The following is a 17,386-nucleotide window of genomic DNA, read 5'->3' on the forward strand; positions in this document are numbered from 1 at the left end:
TGATCAGTCTTAGTTGTAAAGGCCTGGTCAGTTTATACAGGTGTCCCTAATGTGTGGCTGCTTCCCTCGCTCACCCTGTCCCCCGCCTGCCCGTGGGATGTAGCGCCAGGGCAACACTTGACACCCCACCCCCCACCTCAGCAGTCACCTCTGAGACTGGGCAACACTTGTCCCTGGACACCCCATCCCTCAGCAGTCGCCTGCGGGGGCCAGGCAGCAGCTTCCCCCACCCCCGGTGCCCCTGAGGCCTGTAAACAACAGGCGAGCTGTGGAGAACGCTGCTGCTCACTCACCTCAGTTCCCCCAAAGTGAAGGCCGCCAAGTGCACGTGGCCTGCGTGCTGTTGTGTAACACGTCGGAGTGTTTTCTCACCAACGTGGATGGACGATACGGCGGGGTTCCAAGAGCCTGGCGGGATGGCCTTTTGATTCTTTGCTAATGGATTACAATTAGCTCCCTACCATCGTGAAGTGGGTCCGGCCATATTTTCCGTGCACACCACCACCTATCAACCCGCTGCCAGAGGGCTGGGAAAATTCCACCCTAAGGCTCCTACAACAACATGATCCCAAATGAATTCGTTTTTCAGGGCTCCATATTCACAATTCTCAGCTCGTCAATATAAATCGTTAGTGAGGGAATCTACATTCTCTCCTGGTCTTTGGGTATGTCTACTGAACTCTGCTCTTTGTATAATGGTGTTTCTTCTAAGGCTAAATCAAGTGTCAAAGGCTTTGAAAACCTCTTCGTGTGTTGCCGTTTCTTCACTTATGCCATCTGACCATACAGTTGTCGGCTGCACCACTGCCTTTGTAAGGTAGTGTGTGTGTCCGTGTGTGTATGTACATGCGTGCATGTGTGTGTGTGTGGGTGGGCCCGAATGATTGCATGAGGGCCGAATGTTTGATGTCACATTTTTATTATTTTTTCAGGTTTAGTGGTTAATAAATTTGCTCTTTCTTTGACTCAAGAAAACCTTGGTTAATTGGCTCCTTATTGCTCACAGCTTAAATAGTTAAATACATTCTGATCTGGAAAAGGGCATATCCTCATAAAAAAATGAAACTTAAAGCTTTGTCATGACCAACCGAAGAGAATGAGTAGAGGCAAGGCCGTTCACCCCTTCTCACCCGGTCATGACACTAATTATAAAAATCTCAGACATGGGGGGTTTGGGCATTGGGGTGGGGAAGGATGTTTGCCAGACTGTCAAGGATAATTCAATCAGGTAATGAAGAATCCGTTCACATTCTGATTGGTGTGGGAGGGTGGTACACCACACAGATGGGTATATTAGCCAACCAATGGTTGAGTGTGGGGGCAGGAGGATGTTATAACAGCTCTGGGAATATGTCCAACCAGAGTTAGCAGTCTATTCTAAAGGAATGTCTACTACTATGTACATATTTTTCCAGCTTCTGGATTGAGAACAAATGGCTGCCTTTAGTTTAACACCTTTTCTAGCAACTGAGTTAGCTCTGATTAATAAGGACGGAGGGTGATAAAATTGGCTTCAGAATTCGGGAGTTAGGGAGCTAAAAATCAGCCAGGGTTTCCCCTCTCGATTACTATATAGACATTAAGCAAGGATTGAGTTCAACTATAATACTCCAGGCAGATGACTTGTTGAATCCAGTCCCTGGACCCACACTTTGAAAGGGATTACTTGTGAAGTCCATGATGTTCACCCTTCGTCCCATGCTCACTGACCTACACTGGTTTCTGGTTAAGCAATGCCTCAATTTTTAAAATTCACATCCTGGTTTTCAAATTCCTCCATGACCTCAAATCACCACACCCCACCCCCCCACCACCCCCATCTTTATAATCTCTGCCAGACCCACAACCATCCAAGATTTCTGCACTCCTCTAATTCTAGCCTCTTGAGCACCCCTGATTTTAATCATTCTACCATTGGTGGCTATGCCTTCGGCTGGTAAGGCCACAAAGCACTGGAATTCCCTCCCTAAACCTCTTCGCCTTTCCTCCCCCCTTTAAAACATTCCTTAATTCTTTGACCAAGCATTTGGTCATCTGTCTTAATATCTCCTTACGTGGCTCAGTGTTAAGTTTTATTTGAGCACACTCCTGTGAAATGCCTTAGGTGTTTCACCATGTTAAAGATACTAAATAAGTTGTTGTAGTTGCTCTCTCTCTCTCTCTCCACAGATGCTGCCAGACCTGCTAAGTATTTCCAGTATCTTCTGTTTTTATTTCAGATTTCCAGCATCTGCAGTATTTTGCTTTTTGTTTTCCCACCGTTGCCATTGTTTAAGATATTTGGGATCTGCTGGTGTTTGGAAGGCTGAACGTAAGAAAACCAGGAGTTTAGGTATGTGTATGAACAAAAATAAATTAGTAATGCTTCAAAATGGGGCTGAATAATGCAGCCCTCACTAAGGAAATAAATAAAAGCCTTTACACTACTTAATATAGGCTCTCTGATAAAATTCCATATTTTAATTTTACAATATAACCTTTATGGGTCTGAGATGATGAACAGTGAAATTGCACTCCAAAGGGATTTCACTGTTTAAGGGAAGACTGGTAGTATTCTATTTTCAAGTCCAAATGGGTGCAAGTTACTATTTTTATTCACAGTATGTGTAATTGTAGTCTTGAATTGCAGAAAGCAAAATAAAAGTGAAGTGCCTCATAAATCAGAACCTGTCACTTTTAACTTGATATAAAGGCTAATTAAAACCTAATTCACTTCATTGCTTGGGCAAGTTTAATGAAAAGTACTGGTAGCAGCACTGGAATGCATTAGCTTTAGCCTTGCATTGTTCATGACAAGATCATGGAGCAAGCAGAACAACAGAGGGCAACACTCATGTCTACCAAATGTGGACATATTCTATATACTTAACAAAGTTAAGAGAGAAGTTTGTTACTAAACCTGCAATACAGATTCATATGAAGTTCTGGCATGGCATTTTCTGAGTACCATTTCATTTTATAGGCAAAAGTGCAAAAGAAATCAGGTAAACCTTCATTAACAGTTTTAACCACCTGTGTTTTTTTTCTAGATTTCTTTCCTCCTTCCCTGATTGCTACTGGGAGGGTAATTCCAGGATGCTGGTCTGAAAACAGGAGTTAGGCCCCTGATCTACATAGTTAAATGGCCTAATGTCTGTTTTAGGTGATCTGAAAAATCACCCTACCAATTTTGGTCAGACTTCTTCCTAGTGTCTTTTGGGGACAAGATGTTGGTTCCTAAAATTGGGCCTTGTTGCACCCATTTTGCACCTCAGGTGCAACAATGAATTGAATAAATGCTAGTTCTTCTTTCTTTCCTACTTAATAAACATTTGGGATTAACCTAGCAAGCAGGATAATAAAGCCAAAGATATTAGATACTGGACCGAGAGAATTAAATCAAGAGCTTTGATGGGTTGAATGGCTTTTCCTCATACTTGACATTTTCTTATATTTTAATTGTAAAGCCCATATTGCTGCCCAGCTGGGATCAGTGATCTCAGCTCAGACTGGCAATCAAATCTGGAACCTGGAGGGTTTGCAAGGCTCAGTACCACACTACATGATACATTCACTTACAAAACCATCAAGAAACAAATTGGTTATAAAAGTAAAACCACCAACTGGAGAACTGAGTCATGTATTCCCAAGGACGTTCGTGTGGCCACAATGACAACTTCTGAAGGGACGCTCACTCATTGAGACTAAGCTAGGAGGGGTACACACTTTGTGTGAGATAAGCAGGGGAGACAGAGCCAAACTAACATCCACAATCAAGTTATCTGCAGCACTGGCAGATTTTTAATTGGACCTCTGCATAAAAAGCAATTAAATACTCTTGCAAATGAAGATAAAAAGCACATTTTACCAGAACTCACTGCAGGTTTCAAAGCATTTTTAAAAAACTCATGTGATTGAACAGCAAAAGAATGGTTATCTAGAATGAGTACAGTGAGCAATAAATGTAAATGGCAGGAATTTGGAGGTAATATCTTTCTGAACTATTCCCTTAAGGCCATGCTGTAAAAAAAATCCTAAAAGGAGATACCAGGCTAATGTACTTCAACCTGCAATTAGAACATTACTGGAACCATTACCCACTTAAACAATAGCATCTGATGCAGTCCTTGTAGTCTCATTAGAATTTTAAGGGTTATGTGGTTTACTAGCGTCGTGTTACTGCTACGAGTTTGCAATTAGTAAATATAAAGCAGCAGGGTGGTTAGCCATGTCATGCCAAAGGTGTGTAAAATATTAAAATTAGAATATCTAGTTTTTATTTGCGAGTAAGCGGTTTAAATGCCATTCTCCTAGCTATTGCAGCCCTCATTTAATTAAGATTGCTGAGCCACTTAAGAAAACATCAAAGGGCCAAAAGTCATTCTAATAAGGCACCAAACACAATTACTGTAATAATGATAGACCTCTAAATCTATTCCAGAGACTTTTAAAATATACTATATTCACATCAAATGTCTTACTGGCATGAGAGCTTTTCAATCTATTCTGAGGGAAATTAAGGACAGGCGTGGAACAACCAGTCCAGCATTAAAGACTCAGAACATTTTAAAAGTCTCAAAGGAGGTATAAAGTGCTTTTATAAATATTTCAGAAGTACAATCATTTAAACGGTGTTATTATCTATTGCTCTGTTAGCTCTCTAATACCACTACTTGAAGTTGGTGAGTGTTATTTAGCAATTGTTGCAAATCGATTTCAGTAATTTTATAAACAGCCTTAAGCAATGGTTGATTTTCTACCTGTTGCCAAGCAACTGCTGTAATGCATAGTCATCTATATAAATCATTACATTCGGTTGGAACAAACATTGATCCACTCGTATATTTTAATTAAATCATAATATTCTTTTCAGATTCAAAAAAGGTATGACACAATGTTATACAAGTCAGAATACACTTCAAACAATTCAATGTCTTAAGGCAAACACAGGGATTAAAATATTTATAACAGGGGCTAAGAAACAGTAAATAATTGCCTTCTGCACCTATATGCAGATGTTATCAAGCATATATTTGCTGATTTTAAAGATCCCACGTCATTTCTCATTTTCAAGAAGGTAGTCAGCTTCAAGCCCCATACGCGAGGAAAACATATCAGCGGTTTCTAATATGTTTACGTCCCTAGATAGCAGTGCGTAAAATATTTCCACAAGAGGTACATTACTGCACAAACAACTATACAATCTGACAATGAATAGAATCTAAATCTTTTCCAACAAAACGTTTTACGAGGTCAAACTGTTCCCTGCCTCACTCTATCATCAAATAACCCAGCAAGGTTGACGTGCAAGATGTTGAGGCCTTAAACAGAGCCAGCGCTAAAGGGTGATTAGTCATAGCTTGGAAAAGACGCACAGTGCATTTCAATATTTAATCAATAATGGCGTCTTCCCGAGCTAAACAGAGAAGGTAAGGAACGTTCTCCAAAACTCTTTAGGAAACTGCAGAGCTGAAAATATCCCAATAATTCTGCATATGCCTTGACCCTCTGAGCATCAACAAAATGTTTGAGGAAAGCAAAAAACAATTGTTGCAAGAGAAATTACCATATATATTTTAAAAAGATATTTCTTTGTCACTTTTCTGCTCTTTTCTCTCAATCAGTCACAAAAACGGCCACCTATAAACCATAAATATGAACCCTTTTAAACACTTAAGTTTAATTATGCCCTGCCTACATTAAGGCTCAATCCATTTCAAAATTCTCCATCAATCCAAAAGCTATTCCTTTCGATTGCTGTTTATCTCCGTCCTGTTTAAAACATCATAGCAGTCAGTTGCCCTTATTGTCAAACATACCAATCTGAGACTGTTTGAATTACTGAGTGAGGGATATTCTTCTTGCCAGCTCCTGTCCCCTCCAGGCATAGCAGAGAAGTATTATAGGGCAGTCCTTACCTTGGGAATTAGCCTGCAAGACCCCTATGCTGTCATCAAACTGCATAGATTTGATGTTGAGTGACGCCAAGATGCATTCTTTGTCCTGCAGCGAACAATCGTCGATATTGTTCTGATTGGCTGATAGAATAACACACATGTCGCAGAGGTTGATGTTGACAGCTCTTAAATCAGCTCGACATAATGGCGTACCCTTCAGCGAATAAAAAATAGAAAAACAAATTAAAGATCAAGACTGCAGCTATGGGACAATACTTAACAAGTAGTCTTTTATTCTCCAACATTAAACCAATGTAACTATGTGCTGGGGAATTGGAGATGTGCACTTATCTGAAAGGGTAGATGGTGCTGATGGCAACTCTCCGGTTCATTGTTTATACTCAGTGAAGCCATTAAAAGCAAATAAGAGACAGGCTCATTGCCAGCTTTCCACATCTGAGTCATTGATGCCAAGTCAATAACTGTGAGCAATCTTTTCTAACTGGCAAACACTGGCATTCAGAATGCATGAACTAAAAACCAGGCTGCTCATCACTGCAACAAAATGTCAAATAGCCACTTGCGGCATTCTGATGTCCAAGAAACTAAGGGTGAAGGAAGTAAAGTAACCTAAACGATGGCAGTTATTTGCAAACACCTGCCCTTGCTGTTGTACCTGCGCTACAGATATGCTATATTATCTGAATTGTACTTCCGTTGGGAGTTATAGATATTTCAAAAGTGAAATCCTCAATTCAAGGAAAACATTTCTGTCATCATGGGAAATGTTTTAAATTGTATTTTGATGAATCTGCACTCATACACATACTTTTGTGACTATTGTATATTTGATTACCTGGTGTGTACAGAAACACCAATATCTTCTTAGTGTGATTGTGTTGGAACAACTATGGGCTTAATGATTGAAGTACTTTGTTATTGGACCCTGGCACCCATTGGGATAAGGAATATGGGGGACCTGCCTACATGCTGCCTTTTGGTTGTTGTCTTGGGTCCTTGTTGGTCTATGAATGAATCATATGCTGGCCCTACTTAGCATGTATAATCATGAATGCTTATTTCTCTTCTGGTAAGGGTCTGTTTTTTCCCTTCTCATTGAGTGTTTTGTCACCGAGAACATTGCACTGAATAGGCCTCAAAGAACTGACCAGATTTTACTTGATGTTTCTCTAGTTTCAACTGATATCTGTTGTTCATTATCCCATAGGTGCTTCAGACACATATTTGCCATGGAGAGGTTGTCAGAACTCTTTTTTGCATGGAGGATAGGACAAGAGGAATGCACCTTTTTGCAGCCAACAGCAAAAGCTGTGGCTAATCTATGTGCAATTAGGGGGCCCCCTTACTCTCTATGGGACCAGCAATTATTGGTTTGGGCCTTCTGAAATGTTGAGACCAATTGATATGATCTTCTGGACTACTGTTCAGAATGACAATGCAGGGGCCTGACCAGGATTTTAATAGAAGGGGGTGCCCTACTGGCTATAAGTTCTTTACCAATAATCAGCCCTACTGCACAATGACTCCAGTATATATATAGGTGATGTACTGCAGTAACTTATCAATCTTAGTTTAGCAGCACCGATCAGACCCATGCCCTCTACCAGTAGACCAGAAATAGCATGGGATATTGTTGTTCCTTCATCATTACTGGGTCAAAATCCTGGAAAGGCCTACTAAACATCATGTGTAGATTGTTATAGGAGGTGAAGGCAACTGTGAACTGGGTAGATGTTTTACTAAACTGGCTGGATAAAAGCACAAATGATGAGATTGGAAAATAGGAAACTTGTTTTAGGCATGACAGAAAGCCGCCAAAACCTGTTACAAAAGTACAAGAACTCAATGACAGTGGGGTCCTTGTAATAGTGCTCATAAGATTATTTGGAATAGGAGGAGTAGGCCATTCAGCTAATTGAGCCTCCTCTGCCATTCAATACGATCATAATTTATCAGAGTGCGGCCTTAAGGCTGCTTTCTTGCCTGTCTCCCCTTGACTCCCTCAAAATGGGTCAAAAATCTGTCTAACTCAGCCTTAAATGCCCTCTGTGGAAGAGAATTCTAAAGACTAATGACTTTCTGCGAGGAGAGATTCCTCCTCATCTCCTTGGGCACATATTACTTGGGGCAGACTGCATGACCCCCCCAGGAACGCAAGTCGGCCAGAAGCCGACAAGCCCACCCTGCAGCCAAAACAAGCCGGGGGCGACAGGCTAAATTGGCTGAGAGTGGGACTTCTGCCTTTCAGTGAAAGTCCTACTCTCGGAAGCTGCTGACAAATCTGAATGGGCGACAGCTCCAGCAGTCCTGACAGTGCCAAAGTTCAGGACTGCAGGAAGGAGGACAAAGATGATCATGGCTGCCCCAGAAAGGTGAGTCCCAGGGTTTTAGGGTGGGGAGGGATCCTGAAGTCTAAGGAGGGGGGAAGCAGTGGGGGTTAGGGGCTGGATTTTGGAGGGCAGGTGGCACGGAAGTCAGGGGTGACATCTTGGGTGGGGGGTGCCCTATTGAGTACAAGGCATCCCCTGAATGAGGTGCTCCCTTTCCTTCCTGCCATTTTTCATGGAGGCCAAAAATAACAACCTGCCCACTTCAGCCCACTTGCCTATGCCAGCCACATTATGACGTGGGCAGCATATTATCCAGGTCAATTGGCTTGCTAACAAGCATAATTTTATTATTTATTTACATATGGTTGGCAGGCTACTGATTTCAGTGTCCCCACTGCTGAAATCACATCGGTCAGCGGGGACACATTAAATCCAGTCCCTTATCTTTAAACTGTGCTCCCTAGTTCTAGATTTCCCCACAAGGGGAAACGAGCGTCTACCCTCTCAAGACCCTTCAGAATCTTATATGTTTCAATAAGATCATCTCTCATTATTCTGAGTTCCAATGAGTATAGGCCCAACCTTTCTTCATAAGACAACCCCTTCATCCCATGCAGGAATCAGGGACTTTTTTTTTAACTGTTTTGCCCAGTGTAACCACTCGTGCTTTCACTCAGCGAATTATCAACAAGATGGTGAAATCCACTGCTGAATTAAGCCACAACAGAAACAAGATACAATGCATGTTTGAAGACATAAATTCAAGTGTTTGCATTACCACATGTACTAGGGAGTGACTTTTGAGGCTGAATCAGAGTGACTCAAACTGTTTTAAGGTATTTGTTCCTTTTTTTGCTACTCAGTGGTGTCCCAGAGTTTGGAAGTTGGTAGAACTCACCGGCAATATCGATACTTTGGGGAAGTTGTGAAGTGTCTCCCATTCTCTTGTTAGGTATTCCAGTGTCCCAACAAAAACAATGTGCTTCAGTTCGTGATAATGGAAATTGCTGGCTCGTAAAGGCATCACTAAGTTGCGTAAGCCAACCAAAGCAGAGTTCATATCCCCAAATATACACACGACCACATGCCCACTTAAAACCGTCATGGCAGCTTCACTCCGGGTCTAGGAAATAGAGATCTTTATTAGTGACAAACAGACACGTTTATTCAAGTGTGTAAAAATTAACCACAGAAGAATTAAATAATATCAGTGCCAGACCTGGGCTTTATTCCATGCAGATGTAAGGGGCTGGTTGTTTTACCTTTATTGTACCCCATATTTTTTGAAAAAAAGATGCTCATAATCAAGGATAGCTGCCCTATTTTTCCTTCCGATTTCCCCACATTCTGCCCACACAAGTACTAAGATCTTTGATTAAGCACATAAGGAAACATCATTTCCATTGGCAGGAGGGTTGCTATCCAGAGGACACACATTTAAGGCAATTGGCAAAAGAACCAGAGGTGAGATGAGGACAATTTTTCTCCTAAATTCTGATGATCTGGAACATGTTGCTTAAAAGAATAGTGGAAGCAGATTCAATGCCAACTTCCAAAAGGGAATACTTGAAGGTGAAAAATAGCAGGGGTATGAGGAAAGAGCAGTAGAGTGGAACTAATTGGATAGCTCTTTTCCAAGAACTGGTGCAGGCAAGATGGGCCAAATGGCTTCCTTTCGTGCTTTAAAATTCTAAGCAACTGAAATTTGAGTAGGTGCCAAGAGGGAAGAATGGATTCATAGCTGCAAAGTCAGTTAAACCCACTGTAAAACAGGACAGTGGCATGATGGGTGCAGCAAAATCTCGGCTTGCACTTCTTCAGAGGGATAAACCTGCTAGCAGTCCTCAAGCTGTTATCCTTATTATTTTACTCTTCACCCTGCTCAGTGTCCTTTATGGACTTTTCCTGTCATATAGCATCTGCAAAGCTGATTTGCTATTAATTTCCCAGAGACGAGTGTTATTAAACTAGAGAAACACACGGAGCTGTATTGCCATTAATTGACAGTGCATTTTGAACAGACTGAAAATTTCTAAATTGAGACAGAAATACCAACAGAGCTACCACAGGGTTAATCAAATCACACAAACCTGATCCAGCCAGCTCCATTATATCAGTATGCTGTCTAATGAAAATAGTGAAAGTTCTTGATTCTGAAATTAATTATCACTTGTATCTTTCTGACAAATGAAGTTTAATGGTCCAGGTCTACTACTAAGGGTGGGCTTGAGACAGGAGCTGATCCAATCTGAACAGTGTCATGGAAATGAGTCACAAGCAAGAATGGCTGAATTCAAGCTCGAGTACTTTCAGGTATTTAAACAATGGGAGTTTTGAAAAAGCAGTTTAAATAAAAGTTTCCATTCCAGTTTGGTAAGAAATTCATTACAGGGTGTGAGCAGCAGCACAGACAAAACTAATTCTCCTTCTCCAGCTCTTGCAGCCCATCACCCATGTTCAGCATCACCGGGGAATTATGACCGGTTGCATGAACCTGATGTACCAAAAATTGCCTTATTGACCACACTTCAGTTGTTACTGCATTTAGGAAGACAGGCATTTTTTTCATTATGTAAGAACATAGGACTTAGGAGTGGGAGTAGGCCATTGGGCCCTTCGAACCTGCTCTGCCATTCGATAAGATCATGGATAATCTGGCTGTGATCTGAACTCGACTTTCCTGTCTGCCACCAAAAACCCTTGACTTCCTTGTCTATCAAAAATCTGTCTAATTCAGTCTTAAATAAATTCAATGACCCAGCCTCCATTGCTTTCTGGGGAAGAGAATTCCACATACCAACAACTCTCTGAGAGAAAATAATTCTTCTCATCTCCAACTTAAACGGGAGACCTCGTATTCTTAAACTGTGTCTCCCCAACAAGAAGAAACATCCTCCTGGTCTCCACCCTATCAAGTCCTCTCAGGATCTTATATTTTTATAAGATCACCTCTCATTCTTCTAAACTCCAATGGGTAACGGCCCAACCTGTTCAACCTTTCTTCATAAGATAAGCCCTTCATCTCAGGAATGAGTCGAGGGATCATTCAGCATAAACTGAGCCATAGATCTAAATAGTAATAGTCCCTCACAATCTAAATAAGTTAAGGCCTAAAACAACCTCTGGATTTCAGCCTTATGAAAAGGATTTTCAAAACGGTGCTTAATTTGAGGCTTTCTTATCCTGGGATGCCAGCTTCCAGCATCCTGAGCCAACTTTCAGACTGACTGATTACAGCGCAAGCAGAGGTCAACTAAAGGCAAGGTTCCCTCTCCTTCAACCTGTACATTCTCTGGTTCCATTATCTTATTGTTCAGTTCTTGTTCCATCTCATTGCTTTGGAAAGAAAAGTACTTTTAACCTGGAACCCGACTCCCTCCTACCAGATGCTAGCTTTTAAAAGCAAAATTTAATATCAACTAACAATGGTAATAACAGCAAGCATCATACAGAATCAGAAAGCCTTGGGCCCAGAGCCTTCCAACCTAGGCTGGTTAAAGAAATACCTACTGGTAGGTAAGCAACAGAACTGGAGGTGAAAATTATGTTTTTGGCTCTCTTTGATAAAAATTCTTATAGGGCTTGACAGGATAGGTACTGGGGAACTGTTTCTACTCGAACTAGGGGCCAAATTCTCAGGACGAGGGGTCGGTGATTAAGGATTGAGATGAGGAAAAATTTCTTTGCTCAAAGGGTTGTGAATCTTTGGACTTCTCTACCTCAGAGGGCTGTGGATACTCAGTCATCAAGTATGTCCTGAGGGAGATTGATAGATTTTTGGATAGTAATGAAATAGAAAGATATAGGGAAAGTGGATTTGAGGTAGAAAATCAGCCATGATAGTATTAAATGGTGCAGCAGGCTCAAGGGGCCATATATGGCTTACTCCTGGTCCCATTTCTTATGTTCTAGGAGTAGTCACTCCAATTCTCAGTGACCAAGGTGCTTTAATTTAAACATAGTTTAACTTAGATTGGGTGAATGTGCAACACATTTGTTAAAATATAAAAAATGTAGCAAAATTGTCTATATTCTGCAGCTTCCTAAGGATTTTGCCTGGTAACCAATGAATAAAATTACCTGCTCTAACTATTCTCTTCTTTTCCCCACTGCACCTAACAACAACTCGCACATGGGAATCCCAACACTTAAAACATAATGCTGATAAGCAAATCACTGGTGTTAGCCGCAAAAAGTTCACTGACTCCTTCAACTAATTCCCTTAAGTCCTTTTAATTTGATTGATTGATCAATCCCTAGGACGAAAGCCTCCAATCCTCTGTGTCCAGCCGTCAGAGACCAGCAAGTCCAAAGTTCATTCCCTCACCCGGGTTAAGTGAGCTCAGTCATGGAGCAGAGGGTAAATACAAATTTCTGGTTACATCCTGGGTCAGAGGGAAACATAACTGCCTATTTCAATTTAAATGGGTAATGCCGCCACTAAAATAGCAGGCAAAATTTTGTCACGTGAGTGCATTGGCCATTTTTCCATTGGCAATATCGACAGTCATTTGTGGGCCCTGGTTTTTAATCAAAAAATGCAGGCATGGAGGTGACACAAGGCCACGATCAGGGTTGTAACAGTCCCCATGATCAAACAGCCTGCTGATATTCATTGTCCAAGCTCAGTGACATAACCGTCTACATCAGTTACTGCAGGTGCTGTGTGATTCACTGACTGCAGCCCAGCAAGAAACCATTGCCTTTGAAGAGAGGGAGAAAAAGGGAAAGAAAGAAAACCACAATCATTTTGAATGACAAGTAATTGTGATAACAAAAGTCCATAGATTGGTACAAATAAAGAACAGAATTGCAAACCTATTCACTACAAAGCTATGATTTCCTTCTTACTTTGTCCTATTTGGCAAAGTATAATCAGAAAATCATTTTTAAAACAATTTGTGATAGATTACATGTTGTACAATGAATAAAAGATCAGCGCTCAAAGGGACAGCAGAAATCCAATAAGGTGATTAATGGTTGGGTATCAACAATACCACTGCAGTGAACGGTTTACTACCATGGTTCAAACTCATGGCATCCATGCCATTCTGTTTACATAAAACTATTTTTAGGCTACATTACCTTCTATGATGTCACACATCACCTGCATTGGTGAAGTTCCCCTGATATTAATACTTTCATACTGACATTTTGAAAATTTGAAACTATTTGTCCTCTTGAAACTATTATTCATTTGTTCTTCTGTTCATATTCATGATAATGTAACATTGGTGCATCAATGAAAAGCTGATCACTGAACATGACCAACAGTGTCCGTAACATTTCAATACTCTATCTATGCATTGATGAAGACCAATAGGTAAGGCCATTCTCTATTGTGGAATTGATCCATTTACACCAAGTTGGTCATATGTACAAATCTCTGGCCCAAGCTGAGTTAGCTACCTCAACAATGGCTGAGATCAAAGAGAGAATTCCCTGTGTGCGTTTCGGATAAAGAGTAAGCTCATCCAGTGGCATCCTGCAGCTAGAAAATATGTGTATCTGGATGTTAAGTGGGATGAGGACTGAATGGTTCACCCTTAAGTCTGAATATAGTGCCTATATTGCTGATGAATGGGAACACTTGGATGAGATGCTAAAGAATTCCCCATGGCCATCAAGGTGTGCCACAGTGCAAGTCAGAACATTCGGAGAGGTAGAAAAGAAATTTCTTTACAAGTGATAGCTCAACACATATCATGGCACAATGTAGCCTTGGGGGGAGGGGGGAGGGGGGGAGGGGGGGGGGGGGGGCGGGGCGCGGGGTTGTAACACACCTCAGGTGTGCCTGACCAAATGGGATCTCCACAACACCAACTCCAAGCGCCCCTGACTGTGCCGACCTCCAGCAGCATATGCGAATGCTCCGTGATCACCGTCCTCAACACTGCTGATTTTTCCCAACAATTTATTTGGGGAAAATCCACACCAAGTCTGCAAATCTGAAAATTGTCTACAATGGACAGAAAGTCATTGACTTCCTGAAACATGCACTAGGGACGTCCAGAGTGAAAATTTTACGAGTTTTGTGTTGCTTTGGTGTGTTGAATCATGGGGAGAGAAGGGAAAAGAATGAAACAAATTGTTTCACTGGCATTCCTGTATCAATCTGATTTCAAATATGTCAATGCTAGTCTTATTCTTACAAATTTCTTGTAACAAATTCCAATAACTGTTTTCATTTCAGTAAACAATACTAAAAACATTGTTAATGTGGAGATATATAGTGCCTTTTTTCAGTTTTCTCCTATGTGGAGAATCATTCGACTATTCCAGAATAAGGATAGAGCCATAAGGGGCACTTGGAACAGAGAAGTACTGGAACAGAATGATAACATAGCTGCAAGAATTCATTATTCACAAATGAGAACACATCAGTGTTATAAAGCGTGTCACAGCTGACAGTGAGACAGAATAAAAATCTCCACTTGTGAGGCTGCTCAGAGCTCACTAGTGATTTCACCGCTTGCGAGGTGGATTCACACGTTGAGACATTTATCACATCACATGGCTGGTCTGGATCCCACATATCCGTTCAGATATGCAAGGGGGCGAAAGTATGGAGCTTGTTCCGCTACAAATCCTTGTGGGTTGGGTACACCTACTACCCTGTGACTGTTGCTCTTTCTCTGCATCGGGACTGCCTGTCAAACAGGCTCTGAAGCTGGTCTCTGTGAAGAAATCAGATCTCCAGCAGAGACTGCGCAGGTTAGCATGTATTCAAAGCAGGACTGCCACATTACTGCAAATCAGCACAGTGATTTTACAAATGAGAAGTGGCATTTATGCAATCAATGAATGCAGCATCATTTTGAAGACCGGCTGCTGATAGGCAACCAGGCATCTAAATGCAGAAATACACACCTCTGATTGTTGGTCTGATTGCAATTAAATAGAAAATTTACAGTTCTAATTGTATTTGCATGGTTGAAATATTTCAGAGGCTGTCTATAACTAGGTGAGCCCTATTAATATCAGGATAAATGACCCATGCCCAATGCATGTTGTTTCAGTGTCTCAAACTGAGCGCGGTCAGCTTCGTTCGCAAGACGTGGACTTGTTCCTAATGAAGCAGAATCTGATTCATCACACTGATAAGTCAGTTAAAATCAGCAAACAATGGGTTTGATCAGGAGACAGTGGATCTTAATGAGGGTCAGGGCTGTTGGTGGCAGTTTGTAAAACATGTCACTTTTGCTCTTACAGGACATTGAAAAGCGCAGCATATATGGTTGTCAGATCCCACTGAACGAAAATGTCGGTTACAAGTAATTGAAGAGCCATGTCACCTTGCGCCATCCAAGGTTACTGCCAATTTGTGATACCCACCAGAATGACCTTCTCCATTTCTTTGGCTGGGCACCAGTGAAACATCCCAGTGGAATCATATTTCTTCACACTAGCGTCCATTTCCTCTATCTGATCATTTCCTGGAATTGACAAGGGGTCATGCCTGCAGAGACAAGAGAATCAAGACAAGGAGTTGCCTATCAGCCTGACACCTCACTCAATCTGCTTTGACCAGTTGACAAGTTACTGCTGGCCAGGAACACACTTAGTGAACACAAGTTGTTTAATTTACAAGCAATCGCATTACTGCAGTACTTACTCCAACCACCACCCCATCCACACCCACCCTGCCCCCTGCAAAAAACATGATCAAAAGGCAGACATTAACTGCTGCAATGAGGTGAAATAGATAGAGACAGAGCTTCATGCTGGCTGAGTGGCATGAAGATGAAAAGCCAATTACAGGCTTTTACTGCATACAACTTCCGATGCTGTTCTCTGTGCAATAAAAGCTTTAACAGGGTACACTTGATATATTTTAGCAATTTTACCCCCATCATATTTTGCTTTTTTGAAAACTGGAAGCCATTAAAGTTTCAGAGGATGTCAGCTCGGAGCAGATTGATTAATTTACATCTACATTGCGAGCAGATGATTTTTCTCCAGAAGAACACTGAGTATAAAAGTGGTCCTCAGCAGCTGCCACCTGGCCATCAACGCCTGCACTTCTAACATTTCACTGCATTCTGCACATCCATCATTCGCCAGCAGCTGTCATCCCAAGTCTCTGTCTTGAATAGTCAGCAATAGAGCTTTAAAAACCCCTTTTCATCTTGACCTAGCTGAAACTCTACCAGAATCCCCATTACTTCAAATTCCATCACTTACGGGGTAATTACACCTGCAGCATACCTTTTTTTTTTCAACCTACATAAGTTTCACTTAAGAAATGCTTAGAAAATTTTCAATGTACATAGCAATCCTGCTCAGACACTTGAAACTCTAAATTATTTCTGAGAAATAAATCACAAATTTTTAAGGAAACTAGATTATTTTCAATCCTAAAGCTGTAAATTTAAAAATTCCAGTACTTTATTTATTAGTGAATGAAACATTGTGCACATGATAGAATATTTATTTATGTGTGCAAGTAGACATTAACAATTCTGCCCCTAAAAAAAAAGGATTCAGTAAATACAAAAAGAATTGAATGCTTAACCCTTCCACCTGGAGATGCTCACACTGTGAGTCCTTTCTTGACCCGGGAATTGTTGTGTGTAATGTACTGTTTGTACCGCAGGCCTCTCTTGTGTAATGCTTTGTTCAGTGCTGATAGCTCCCCAGTGTAATGCAATGCTTCATGTAGTCTGAGGTGAGCACTGCAGACATTCGAGAACATTTACTACATGGAATTAATTAGACGGTGGGTGAAAGCACCTTTGCAGAAGTACAGGGTCGATACTGTCCGTCAGGGCTTCAATGGGTTAAAAAATGTAGCTAAGAGGTAAATTTCACTTGCTCTGCAAGGATTTAAATTAACTTTCTTTGAAAGCATTTTAACCGTAACTTACAAATAAATTGTTCTTGCTATATTTAACTTTTGTACATTTTAACGTATATTTTTAGTGCTCCATATTATAAATAGTTCCTTACTAATAAATATGTCACTGGAAATAGTGTCCTGTAGCAAGCCAAGAATGTGTTGTCAAATCTGCTACTGGCAAGGGCCTGTTTGGAACATCGCATCCAACCATGCAGCTCAACGACGAGTAGAAATTGTGGGTAATGTACTATGAGTGCACACTAACCAAGCTGCTTCACAAGCAACAGCCAGAAGCAAAACCACAATCCCATCCAGTAATG

General features: G+C 41.1%; 1 protein-coding gene across 4 annotated transcripts in view; it reads right to left on the minus strand.

Annotated features, from left to right (window-relative positions):
* kcnma1a (potassium large conductance calcium-activated channel, subfamily M, alpha member 1a) overlaps positions 1 to 17,386 on the minus strand; it is a 770,607-nt gene that overhangs the window by 102,606 nt on the left and 650,615 nt on the right. For all 4 annotated transcript variants that reach the window (XM_041176516.1, XM_041176514.1, XM_041176513.1 and 1 more), the window contains exons 20-22: positions 15,563 to 15,686; positions 9,126 to 9,350; positions 5,898 to 6,090 (exon numbers count right to left, since the gene is read on the minus strand). In XM_041176516.1, coding sequence (XP_041032450.1) covers positions 5,898 to 6,090; positions 9,126 to 9,350; positions 15,563 to 15,686 — 542 coding nt within the window. The remainder of the gene's footprint in view (positions 1 to 5,897; positions 6,091 to 9,125; positions 9,351 to 15,562; positions 15,687 to 17,386) is intronic.

Source organism: Carcharodon carcharias, chromosome 28, assembly GCF_017639515.1.
Source record: "Carcharodon carcharias isolate sCarCar2 chromosome 28, sCarCar2.pri, whole genome shotgun sequence".
NCBI classification, from domain to species: Eukaryota; Metazoa; Chordata; class Chondrichthyes; order Lamniformes; family Lamnidae; genus Carcharodon; species Carcharodon carcharias.